Source organism: Cherax quadricarinatus, chromosome 58, assembly GCF_038502225.1.
Source record: "Cherax quadricarinatus isolate ZL_2023a chromosome 58, ASM3850222v1, whole genome shotgun sequence".
Classification (NCBI taxonomy): Eukaryota; Metazoa; Arthropoda; class Malacostraca; order Decapoda; family Parastacidae; genus Cherax; species Cherax quadricarinatus.
In genome coordinates, this window is record NC_091349.1 from 12,091,597 (window position 1) to 12,105,738 (window position 14,142).

Here is a 14,142-nt window from a genome sequence, read left to right on the forward strand (position 1 = left end):
GATATTCCATAACTTTCCACTAAAAAAATGTGAATAAGGCATCTTTCTGTTAATTTCTACACTGTTTGCTGTTAGGGAACAACAGGTCTTGGTTTCATTGTTTACTGATGATATGTAACCAGTACTACCCATGATGCACTACATGGACCTGTCCGGTCTAGTGTTTTTTTGTATGACCATAATTTTTAAAGAACTTTCATTTTTCCTTTTAGGCCACCCTGCCTCGGTGGGATACAGCCGGTTTGTTGAAAGAAGAGGAATTTTTAAAGAGCTGGACTGGTAAGTCAGTGGAAGGCATAGGTCAGATGACCAAAAACTCTAATGGCGGGTCATCATCTGACTAAGACCCGCGTCAGGAAACATTTCTGAAAAGGTTGTAGAAGAAGCAAACACTTGTGCTGAGGCCAAAAATATTGACAGTTGGAATTTTTGAAGAAATGAACAATTGTGCATACTAGTATGTCAGACACAGTCTTCACCTGCATGTTAGTGTGATGAACATAGTTAAAATGTTAAACAGCTAAAATACTGATCTTAAGATTTAAAAAACTTAAGTGATGAAATAATAAACAAGCTCAGATTCATAATCATTGCATCAGTTTACTTAAAACAACCAATTTTGGTTTTGAACTGAATAATAAGTTAAATTTTGTTAGTTAATGTTATCTGCTTTTTCACTGAAGAGACTCCTATAAGTAGTTTCAGTAAACAGTGGGTTTTTCAGTACTGTGGACCCTCAGTTATTGGCCGTAATCCGTTCCAGGACGTCGGCCTAAATCCAAAAATGCTGAAAATCCAAATACATTTCCCATAAGAAATAATGTAAATCCAATTAATCCATTTCAGACATCCAAAAGTATTAACAAAAAATACATTTTATAGAGAATAGCTACAGTTTACATACACAAAACAATGAGAAATAAATATAAAGAACAAATTTTAATGATAAATGAACATTACATACATTTACTGAAGACTCTTGTTGGCATATTGAAGGCGAGGAGGGGACAGAGTTGGAAATTCCCATCTATAAGAACTTCAGGTATCAAAGCCCTATCTAGGGCTTTGATACTGCCACAATACATTCATTACTAACCTTAAAATATTTGTAGTCTTAATGTAGGGAGAGAGGCGAGTAGTGTTTATTTGTAGGAATTCAGTGTGGGTAGCCGGTAGATGTAGGTACACTTATTTAGCCCCCCTGGGCTACACTACACAGCCATATTATTATACTGCATAGCAATATTATTACATCGATATACCATGTTCACTGAGTTTCTAACAACTACCTTCAGATGCCAACATAAACAAAGGGAGAAGTAATGAATAATTCATGCCGAGAATTGTAAACAAACGCTTATGAAGGGCGGTAGAGAAAACTCTAACGCTGAATCAGTGAAAACGTAATGTTTACCCTCCACTCTCCTCCCTCCCTCCTCCTTGATTCGCTTGTACTCACCACTCGACAGCATGTAAACACTGCATGTTTATATGCTATATGCTACATAACATGTTTCTTATCAAATTTTGAAGAAAATATCATAGACGGATTAATGAAAATGTCTATATTAACCTTTAATAAGACATTTAATGTGCCCAAGAGTGATTATTATTAAACATACATCGCATATAAACACTGCATGTTTTTATATAGAGCCTCTCTTCACTTAACGACGGAGTTCCATTCCTAAGACCATGTCGGTAAACGAAATTGTCGCTAAATGAGGAGCATACTATAATGATAGTGGGTTTGTGTCAACCATCTTTGATATTGTTTTAATGTCACCTTTACACCATTTCTGGTATTTTTTAAATGTTTATACACCACTGTATTGTATATTGCAATAAAAAGAATAGAGGAAATCAGCTCAAATATACATTATTTACGTTTGCATACTGCTCAGAGAGCCCGTCCTAAGTCCAAGTCATCGGTAAACAAGTACAGTGGACCCCCGCATAGCGAACGCCTTGCATAGCGAACATTCCGCATAGCGAACGCTTTGATCGCTAAAATTTTGCCCCGCATAGTAGACAAAAACCCGCTCAGCGAACTTCGTCCGAGACGCGTCCAATGTGCGGCCTCAGCCAGCCTCACATGTGCCGCCTGTCCCATTGTTTACCAGCTAGCCTCCGCGGTAACATTCAAGCATACACTCGGAATATTTCGTATTATTACAGTGTTTTCGGTTCTGTTTGTTGAAAATAAGTGACCATGGGCCCCAAGAAAGCTTCTAGTGCCAACCCTGTGGTAAAAAGGGTGAGAATTAGTATGGAAATTAAGAAAGATTTTGAAGGGTTTGGGGCTAACCCTGAGAAGCCTATGCCAGTTGTGGAATCCATTGTGCCTACTTCAAAAATTAAGGAAATGTGTGCACAGTGGGTTGAACTGCAAACCTTTATGGATGAAAATCACCCTGACACAGCTGTTGCAAGGCGTGCTGGTGACTATTTCAATGACAATGTTATGGCCCATTTTAGACAAATCGTAAAGGAACGGGAGGTACAGAGCTCTATGGACAGAAAGAAGTCCAGTGACTCTGAAGCTGGTCCTAGTGGCATTAAAAGAAGAAGGGAAGTAACCCCGGAAAAGGACTTGCCTCCTCAAGTGTTAATGGAAGGGGATTCCCCTTCTAAACACTAACACTCTCTCTCCCCTCCTCCCATCCCATCAATCATCACCAGATCTTCAATAAAAGTAAGTGTCATGTAATTGTGCATGCCTTTTTCAGTTTGTGTGTACTAAAATTAACATTTTTTTGTGGTAAAAAAATTTTTTTTTCATACTTTTGGGTGTCTTGCACGGATTAATTTTATTTCCATTATTTCTTATGGGGAAAATTAATTCGCATAGCGAACATTTCGCATAACGACCAGCCCTCTTGCACGGATTAAGTTCGCTATGCGGGGGTCCACTGTATATAGCTAAGTGAGGAGAGGCTGTACTATGTAATGTGTTTCTTATATAATTTTGAAGAAAATATCATAGATAGATTAATGAAAATGTCTATATTAACCTAAAATAAGACATTTAATGTGCCCAAAAGTGATTATTATTACATGCCCAATACGGCCAATCTCTGAAATGATGTCCGAATACCGGGATAGAATTTCGGCCAAAAAAAGCAGCCGAAATCCGAATTGGCCGATATCCGGAACAGCTGATAACTGTGGGTCCACTGTACTCATCTGGGGAGTGCAAGCACTTGGTGCACAACTAAACTGAAAAATATAAAAATAGGATTTGGTTCAAAATTTCTCAACGCACCAACCGTATCCCACCGAGACAGGAAGACCTAAAAGGAAAAAACAAAAGTTTTTCCTTTTACATTTAATTTACACAGAAGGGGTTACTAGCCCCTTGCTCTTGGCATTTTAGCCACCTCATGTGACACGCATGGCTTACAGAGAAAGAATTCATTTCCACTTCCCCATGGAGTTAGTTCAAAATCTTCTTCTAATGTATTCAGTTAATTTCCCATGCCCAGATCTTTTTTTCTTACCTGACAAGTCATTCTTACGTCAACACTTACCAAGTTTAAACAATGGAAAATGGCCTGTGTTAATTAAAAAAAAAATATTTAAAAAGAGATGTCCTCTGAAGCACCAAGAGCCTAAATCTAGCACAAAATATATTAGTTGGAGAGAATTTAGTTGTTTTCTGCAGATTCTAAATTTATGATGTACCCTTTGGAAAATAATCCATATGAATTTAAAGGTTCAACTGTACTGAAATTAAGAGTGCTAAATAAAATTTATTTAATAATGCTTAAGTGTATACAAGATTAAAAGAACATTTACGTTTTTGTGCTGCGGTTATATTTAAGCACAACCTCTCCATCGTCGACATTTATGAAGCACACGGAGGAGCCTCCACATGTTGCTACCACATTGGTCATCGAAGTAGTATTTAATGGGTCTGGTTCAAATGAGCATTGCCATATCTGAAAAAAATATTAAAGGAGGGCATACTTGATAAAGTGTATACAATATATGATTCACAGAATTAAGAAATACAGTAGCATGGCTGTCTAAAAAAATATATTCCTTCAGAATCAGTAATAGTGCACTAACATGCCTAATAAGTGTAAGAAACAGACAAGCCACAAAACATGCATGCATATGTGTATACACATTTCTCTTTCAACAAACCAGCCATATCCCACCAAGGCAGGGTGGTCCAAAAAGAAAAACAAAAGTTTCTCTTTTTAACTTCAGTAAAGCATACAGGAGAAAGGGTTACTAGACCCTTGCTCACAGCATGATAGTCACCTCTTATGACATGCGTGGCTTATGGAGGAAGAATTCTGTTCCACTTCCCCATAGAGATAAGAGGAAATAAACAAGGACAAGAACTATTATGAAAATACGGTGGAACCTCTACTTACGAGTGTACCCACATACGAGTTTTTCTAGATACGAGCAGTTGCTTGGTCGATTTTTTGCTTCCAGATGCGAGTGAAATTTCCAGATGCGACCGGGCCTCAAAGGAGGTTCCTTGACACTGGTGAGTTCTTGCTCTTGATCTAGGGAATTGGATCTCATGTGTTTGTTGGACTATCTTATTGAAACTTGGGCAATGTATGATCTAAAGATGCTTCTTAACATACACCAAAATTGAAAGAAATTGGACCATAAATAACAGAGTTCACTTTTCAGTCATTAGCCACCCTTTAGTGGTATATTTTTGTATGGTTTTTATGGATGTATTCTCGTTTTTTTGTCTCATTTAATACAATGGAAGATATATTACAGAAATATGATTTTGATTGATTTCATGACGAAAAATACTCTGAAATTGAGCTCAAAGTAGCAGAAATGTTCAATTTTTGCCGATGTTCAAGAGTAAACAATACTTGTCCAAATGGCCATTCCAAATACACCTACCATCCGACTTACGACCAAGTTTGGTTCTGACCAACCGGTCATAAGTCGAAATGGACATAAGTCGAACCTTTGAAAATTGCCGACATATTGGGTAGGGCATAATGTCAAAACTTTCCTATATAAATTACCTACATAATACTGTAATGTAATGTACAATCATTATTTTATTCTTTTTACCATAATTTACCTCTATTGTTGTATTTTAATTATTTATGTACTGTATATAATGTATACATGGTAGTGATATGTACTGTAAATTTTACATCGCATACAGTAACATATGTTACTATTATCTTTATGTATTGTCGACACAGTGGAATGGGAGAATACCACTGGTAGTGTCATCCTGGCAGAATGTTGTGTAACCTATACCCTAAGTAAAGAGAAACAACTCTGGAACGTGTGTAATACGTATCCGGCTGGCTGGGTGGGTGGCCAGGTCTGTGGTTGGCTGGGTGGGTGGCTGGCTGGCTGGATGGGTGGGTAGCCAGGTGGGTGGCCAGGTGGGTGGCTGGCTGGATGGGTGGCTGGATGGGCGGGTGGGTGGCTGGATGATGGGTGGGTGGCTGGATGTAGTTGGCTGACTGGCTGATCGAATGTGGCTGTCTCTTTGTATCTCTCTCTCTGTATCTCTCTCTCTCTCACTGGTACACATAAGTCAAGTTATCATACATATTATAAATTACCTAGGATAACCCAAAAAATCCAGACCAAGTGTTATACAGTGGATCTGTGCTCCAGTGACATAAAATTAATAATAATATTAATAATCATTATTATTACAATAATACATATGTACTAATATTAATATTATTATTATTAAGTTATAATAATCGTGTCCACTCATTACTTACCTTAAAATATCTGTAGTTTTAATGTAGAGTGAGAGGTGAGTAGACAAGATTAAATGAATAAATGAGAGAGAAAATGAGAATGTAGAATGTTCACGAGTTATGTAAACAAACGTTGTTGTTGTTACAAGCCCGGACACGAACGATTCCTGTTCACTGTCAAGCCGACCAGAAAAACATCTCATATTTGTTAATTTATATGTTATGTAACATGTTTATTATATAATTTTGAAAAAAAGTCATAGATGGATTAAGCAAAATGTCTATATTAACGTTTTATACACATTTAATGTGCCTCAATGATTATTATTGTTATTATCGTTATTAATATGGCGTCTTCAAGACCAAGTACACTCTTAATGAGTGGCTCTGAGACAGACAAGCAGACAAAGACAGACACACAGGTAGACAGAAACACACAGACAGACAGACACAGGTAGACATAAAGCCAGACACAGGTAGACATAAAGACAGACACAGGTAGACAGAAAGACACAGGTAGACAAAGACAGACACAGGTAGACAGAAAGACACACAGGTAGACAGAAAGACAGACACACAGGTAGACACAAAGACACACAGGTAGACACACAGGTAGACAGACAGACACACAGGTAGACAGAAAGACAGACAGACACACTAATAGACAGACAGATAAACAGACACACAGAGATACAGACAGATATACAGGCAGACAGATACAGACAGGTTTATGTGCAACAGTGAAAACAAATAAAGTTCGAGAGTAAGAGCCTTTCTTGCCACAATCTCCAGTGCAAGATTCAGACTTCATCTTAGGGGCCATGGTGAAATTTACTGTCCAGTTAGTACAGTTAATACAGTATGATACTGCTGATAGGGCAGGGTAACTCAAACTGATGATGCCTGCATGACTCATTGCCGCCGTGAGTATTGTCAAATATTGTACAGCAGTGTGCATCAGCCGGCCCAGCCCAGCTGCCAGATGCACGGTCGTAAGTCGAGTGGACGTATGTCGAGCAGGTCGTAAGTCGGATAGTAGGTGTACTATGCAGCCACGAATGGGTTGACAGTGGAACCTCGCCTAACGAATGCATCGCATGACGTTAAATCCGCCTAGCGATACATTTTAACGCAAAAATTTTGCCTCGGCTAGCGCTAAAAAACTCGTTCAACTCGGTTTGTTCGAGACGCGTCCACGTGCGGCCTGAGCCCACCTCACTTGTTCCTTGGGTGCCAGTGTTTACAAGCCAGCCACCGTGGTCGTTTCCAAGCATACAATCGGGACATTTCATATTATCACAGCCTTTTTAGTGATTGCACCTGCAAAATAAGTCACCATGGGCCCCAAGAAAGCTTCTAGTACCAACCCTACAGCAAAAAGAGTGAGAATTACTATGGATATGAAGAAAGAGATCATTGCTAAGTATGAAAGTGGAATGCGTGTCTCCGAGCTGGCCAGGTTGTATACAAAACCCCAATCAACCATCGCTACTATTGTGGCCAAGAAAACGGCAATCAAGGAAGCTGTTCTTGCCAAAGGTGCAACTTTGTTTTCGAAACAGAGATCGCAAGTGATAGAAGATGTTGAGAGACTGTTATTGGTGTGGATAAACGAAAAACAGATAGGAGGAGATAGCAAACTCAAGCGATCATATGTGAAAAGGCTAGGATGTTGCATGACGATTTAATTAGAAAAATGCCTGCAACTAGTGATGATGTGAGTGAATTTAAGGCCAGCAAAGGTTGGTTTGAGAGATTTAAGAATCGTAGTGGCATACATAGTGTGATAAGGCATGGTGAGGCTGCCAGTTCGGACCACAAAGTGGCTGAAAAATATGTGCAGGAATTCAAGGAGTACATAGACAGTGAAGGACTGAAACCTGAACAAGTGTTTAATTGTGGCGAAACAGGCCTGTTTTGGAAGAAAATGCCAAACAAGACGTACATTACTCAGGAGGAAAGGGCACTCCCAGGACATAAGCCTATGAAAGACAGGCTTACTCTGTTGATGTGTGCCAATGCTAGTGGTGATTGCAAAGTGAAGCCTTTATTGGTGTATCACTCTGAAACTCACAGTGTGTTCAGAAAAAACAATGTCCTCAAGGCTAATTTGTTTGTGCTGTAGAGGGGAAACAGTAAGGCATGGGTCACTAGGGACTTTTTCTATGACTGGTTACACCATGCATTTGCCCCCACTGTGAAAAATTACCTAATTGACAAGAAATTAGACCTTAAGTGCCTCCTGGTATTAGACAATGCTCCTAGTCATCCTTCAGACGTGGCAGAGCGACTTTCTGTGAAAATGAGCTTCATTAAGGTCAAGTTTTTGCCTCCTAATACCACTCCTCTCCTGCAGCCCATGGACCAGGTGGTCATTTCCAACTTCAAGAAACTGTACACAAAAGCTATGTTTGAAAGGTGCTTTGTAGTGACCTCAGAAACTCAATTGACTCTAAGAGAGTTTTGGAGAGATCACTTTAGCATCCTCAATTGTGTAAACATTATAGGTAAGGCTTGGGAGGAAGTGACTAAGAGGACCTTGAACTCTGCTTGAAAGAAACTGTGGCCAGAATGTGTAGACAAAAGGGATTTTAAAGGGTTTGAGGTTAACCCTGGGAATCCTATGCCAGTTGAGGAATCCACTGTGGCATTGGGGAAGTCCTTGGGGTTGGAGGTTAGTGGGAAGGATGTGGAAGAGTTGGAGGAGTAGGACAATGAAGAACTAACCACTGATGAGCTGCTAGATCATCTTCAACAACAAGAGGCCGCACCTGAGGAAACTGCTTCGGAGGAGGGGATAGAGAAATTGAGGAAGTTGCCTACTTCAAAGATTAAGGAAATGTGTGCAATGTGGCTTAAAGTGCAAACCTTTTTTGATGAAAATCACCCTCACACAGCTATTGCAAGCCATGTTGGCAACCTGTACACTGACAATGTTGTGAAACACTTTAGGAATGTCATAAAGGAACGGGAGATACAGGCCTCTATGGACAGATATGTTGTACGACAGAGGTCCAGTGACTCTCAAGCTGGTCCTAGTGGCATTAAAAGAAGAAGGGAAGTAACCCCGGAAAAGGACTTGCCACCTCAAGTCCTAATGGAAGGGGATTCCCCTTCTAAACACTAACACCATCAACACTCTTCCCTCCTCCTATCCCATCAATCATCACCAGATCTTCAATAAAGGTAAGTGTCATGTATAAGTGCATGTCTTCTTCAGTTTGTGTGTATTAAAATTAATATTTCATGTGGTAAAATTTTTTTTTGTTCATACTTTGGGGTGCCAGGAACGGATTAATTTGATTTCCATTATTTCTTATGGAGAAAATTAATTCGCCTAACGATAATTTCACCTAACATTGAGCTCTCAGGAACGGATTAATAGCGTTAGGCGAGGGTCCACTGTATTTATACAATTATTACAATAATGCAGAAGTCTGCATAACAGTAAATCTTCTATTTTTTGTGTGAATAAAAATTCCAAATGGTAAGCAAGAGTATTATTATAACAATAATAATATTTTTTTTTTTTTTATTATCACACCGGCCGATTCCCACCAAGGCAGGGTGGCCCGAAAAAGAAAAACTTTCACCATCATTCACTCCATCACTGTCTTGCCAGAAGGGTGCTTTACACTACAGTTTTTAAACTGCAACATTAACACCCCTCCTTCAGAGTGCAGGCACTGTACTTCCCATCTCCAGGACTCAAGTCCGGCCTGCCGGTTTCCCTGAATCCCTTCATAAATGTTACTTTGCTCACACTCCAACAGCACGTCAAGTAATAATAATATGTATACAATAATTATATAATAATATACATAACATAATAATATAAATTACAATAATACTTACCTACTGATACTAATAAATAATACTATAATAATACTACGTATAAGTGAGTTTGAGAACACCACCACGAGAGGCATTACGTGAATGAAATCAACACTCAGTCAATGGATGCTTCAACTGGCAGTGGAGATAATTCTTGTGATTTGCTCACGTTTCGAGCAGTTATTTTGCAGAATTTCTTGTTTCTAACCATGGGTCCTAAGAAAGCAAGTGCAAAGGACAGTGCTTAGAAGAAAAATAGGATGATTTCCATGGAATTAAAGCAGGAAATTGTTGATAAATACAAACTAAGACTGTAGCATTCAGAGTGTGGCGATTAAGCGATAGAAAAAGGACGAAATGAAATGAACTCCTGACAACATACGCAGCTGTGCCCAGCATCTCTTCTCCCTCATCAACCCTCGCCAGCATCTCTTCTCCAAGGTAAATGCTGTATTATTATTTATTACGTATTATTTTATTATTATTGTTTTCCTTAAGAAACTATGAAGTGATCTAACGGAGTCTGCTTTACAAACACTCCAATATCTGTTAAAATAAAAGGATGGGAAAGTATGTAGTCAGGAGCAGGAACAATGGCCGCTGTGCTGCCGCCTCTACTACCACTACTCAAATATGTAATGATATATTTCATTCATTCTAGTGTATATATCATGCTTCTATGTTATTAATATTGTTTATTATGTCACATTAGATGAACTGTGATAGATAAATAAGCTGTAGAGTTGATATTAGGGATATATTCAAGTAGAATTTTGTTGTGCCTGGAATTCCAATAGGATGGATTAATTCCAATTCAATTAATTTAAATGAGGAAAACTGACTATACAAAGAAGCAAATCCAGATGCGAGCAAGGTCACGGAACGGATTAAACTCGTAAGTAGAGGTTCCACTGTAGAGGAAAACCCAGAGGGGTGTGTAGTATATACATATGCTTGTCTATGCATATGCAGTGTGACGTAAGTGTAAGTAGAAGTAGCCAGACGTACCTAAAACCTTGCATGTTTATGGAACAGAAAAAAGATACCAGCAATCCTACCATCATGTAAAACAATTATAGTTTCCATTTTACACTCACTTGGCAGGATGGTAATACCTCCCAGCCTACCAAACTACTACCTAGGATGCACACACATATGAGGGACAATTTGATGGCAAAATCACTTTAGAAGAAAAATACAGTAAAGAACCAGGTAATTTGCCTGAGGAATTAAAGAGAGCTCAAGAACAACAACAAAGAAGCTTGTGAAGTGTTGATATAATGATTTGAAGAGGTCTTCTTGGTGGAAACTGGGACAATACCAGAGAGACTAACGAACAGGGGAGCACTGACAAGTGTTGAAAGTGATGTACACAACAGGGGAAGAGGTAAAGAAACTTTTTATGAACCTGAATAAAATACATCATGGATTCTGCAAAAGGGTGCATTGTCTAAATCACTAGTTATGATTTACAGTAAGCCAATGGATACAGAACAGTTACCAGAGATCCGGAAGACAGCAAGTGTAGTCCTTATATTTAAGAAAGGAGACAGAGAAGAGGCATTAAACTACAGACCAGTTACTTTGACATGCATACCTTGTAAGGTAATGGAGAAACTTGTCAGGGGGAGAGCAGTAACACTTGGAGAGAAGTGGTTTCATAAACACTAACCAGAATGGGTTTAGGGATAGTTAATCTTGTGTCAGAGAGTTCTGTTAGATAAACATCAATACTCACTTGTGTCTGTACATCAGCTGGGTCATTGTTCTTAGAGTGTGTCCGCAAAAAGTACTGTGGCTGAAAATCAGGAGGCTGGTCAATCTTCTCCACTGGGGCTTCGCTAAACTGGTAACTCGGGTCAAATTTGTAATCAATTTTCCGTAATGGCACACCCTGTGGATTATTCTCAGTTTAACCACTAGAGATAAAAATTCCATTTTATCAACTGAAAAAGTAACAGTTTATGTTCATGCAAGAAGGGCAGAGAACTATACAGGTACTTTAGTCCTTATTATACAACAGAGATGCAGTCAAGAAAAAACGTATGACAGTGAGGCAGTTAAGAAAAACCTGTTGTAATGTAAATCATCATATGGAAAATCACATGTTCCCAGACTCCCATTATGTAATTTGGATACAATCCAGAAAAAATGGCTATGTACTGTAAGAACGCTAAAAGATTTAATAAGCAGCAAGCTGTGTGCAGTCCAACAAGATACTGACAATGTAATGTACAGTACTTCCTTCCTCCAGATAAGATGCTAATCTCTCATAGGGAAAAGACCTGGGTCGGGACTACACCAGTGAACCTACTACTACTACTACTACTACTACTTGTGCAATATGCTTTATAATGAGTTATATTCTTTAAGCTATTGTACAGATGAACCTTGTAATTCATGTGTGCTAGGTTTCTGGAGGTGATGTGAATCCTAAAGTCGCAGATAATAAAAAATTACATTATTTTTTTTTTATTATCACACCGGCCGATTCCCACCAAGGCAGGGTGGCCCGAAAAAGAAAAACTTTCACCATCATTCACTCCATCACTGTCTTGCCAGAAGGGTGCTTTACACTACAGTTTTTAAACTGCAACATTAACACCCCTCCTTCAGAGTGCAGGCACTGTACTTCCCATCTCCAGGACTCAAGTCCGGCCTGCCGGTTTCCCTGAATCCCTTCATAAATGTTACTTTGCTCACACTCCAACAGCACGTCAAGTATTAAAAACCATTTGTCTCCATTCACTCCTATCAAACACGCTCACGCATGCCTGCTGGAAGTCCAAGCCCCTCGCACACAAAACCTCCTTTACCCCCTCCCTCCAACCCTTCCTAGGCCGACCCCTACCCCGCCTTCCTTCCACTACAGACTGATACACTCTTGAAGTCATTCTGTTTCGCTCCATTCTCTCTACATGTCCGAACCACCTCAACAACCCTTCCTCAGCCCTCTGGACAACAGTTTTGGTAATCCCGCACCTCCTCCTAACTTCCAAACTACGAATTCTCTGCATTATATTCACACCACACATTGCCCTCAGACATGACATCTCCACTGCCTCCAGCCTTCTCCTCGCTGCAACATTCATCACCCACGCTTCACACCCATATAAGAGCGTTGGTAAAACTATACTCTCATACATTCCCCTCTTTGCCTCCAAGGACAAAGTTCTTTGTCTCCACAGACTCCTAAGTGCACCACTCACTCTTTTTCCCTCATCAATTCTATGATTCACCTCATCTTTCATAGACCCATCTGCTGACACGTCCACTCCCAAATATCTGAATACGTTCACCTCCTCCATACTCTCTCCCTCCAATCTGATATTCAATCTTTCATCACCTAATCTTTTTGTTATCCTCATAACCTTACTCTTTCCTGTATTCACCTTTAATTTTCTTCTTTTGCACACCCTACCAAATTCATCCACCAATCTCTGCAACTTCTCTTCAGAATCTCCCAAGAGCACAGTGTCATCAGCAAAGAGCAGCTGTGACAACTCCCACTTTGTGTGTGATTCTTTATCTTTTAACTCCACGCCTCTTGCCAAGACCCTCGCATTTACTTCTCTTACAACCCCATCTATAAATATATTAAACAACCACGGTGACATCACACATCCTTGTCTAAGGCCTACTTTTACTGGGAAAAAATTTCCCTCTTTCCTACATACTCTAACTTGAGCCTCACTATCCTCGTAAAAACTCTTCACTGCTTTCAGTAACCTACCTCCTACACCATACACTTGCAACATCTGCCACATTGCCCCCCTATCCACCCTGTCATACGCCTTTTCCAAATCCATAAATGCCACAAAGACCTCTTTAGCCTTATCTAAATACTGTTCACTTATATGTTTCACTGTAAACACCTGGTCCACACACCCCCTACCTTTCCTAAAGCCTCCTTGTTCATCTGCTATCCTATTCTCCGTCTTACTCTTAATTCTTTCAATTATAACTCTACCATACACTTTACCAGGTACACTCAACAGACTTATCCCCCTATAATTTTTGCACTCTCTTTTATCCCCTTTGCCTTTATACAAAGGAACTATGCATGCTCTCTGCCAATCCCTAGGTACCTTACCTTCTTCCATACATTTATTAAATAATTGCACCAACCACTCCAAAACTATATCCCCACCTGCTTTTAACATTTCTATCTTTATCCCATCAATCCCGGCTGCCTTACCCCCTTTCATTTTACCTACTGCCTCACGAACTTCCCCCACACTCACAACTGGCTCTTCCTCACTCCTACAAGATGTTATTCCTCCTTGCCCTATACACGAAATCACAGCTTCCCTATCTTCATCAACATTTAACAATTCCTCAAAATATTCCTTCCATCTTCCCAATACCTCTAACTCTCCATTTAATAACTCTCCTCTCCTATTTTTAACTGACAAATCCATTTGTTCTCTAGGCTTTCTTAACTTGTTAATCTCACTCCAAAACTTTTTCTTATTTTCAACAAAATTTGTTGATAACATCTCACCCACTCTCTCATTTGCTCTCTTTTTACATTGCTTCACCACTCTCTTAACTTCTCTCTTTTTCTCCATATACTCTTCCCTCCTTGCAT

General features: G+C 39.4%; 1 protein-coding gene across 1 annotated transcript in view; it reads right to left on the reverse strand.

Moving 5' to 3' along the window:
* The window catches only part of LOC128698061 (leucine-rich repeat and WD repeat-containing protein 1), a 72,287-nt gene that overhangs the window by 35,243 nt on the left and 22,902 nt on the right, over positions 1-14,142 (reverse strand). The window contains exons 3-4 of the mRNA XM_070097608.1: positions 11,290-11,445; positions 3,799-3,941 (exon numbers count right to left, since the gene is read on the reverse strand). Of these exons, the coding sequence (XP_069953709.1) occupies positions 3,799-3,941; positions 11,290-11,445 (299 nt within the window). The remainder of the gene's footprint in view (positions 1-3,798; positions 3,942-11,289; positions 11,446-14,142) is intronic.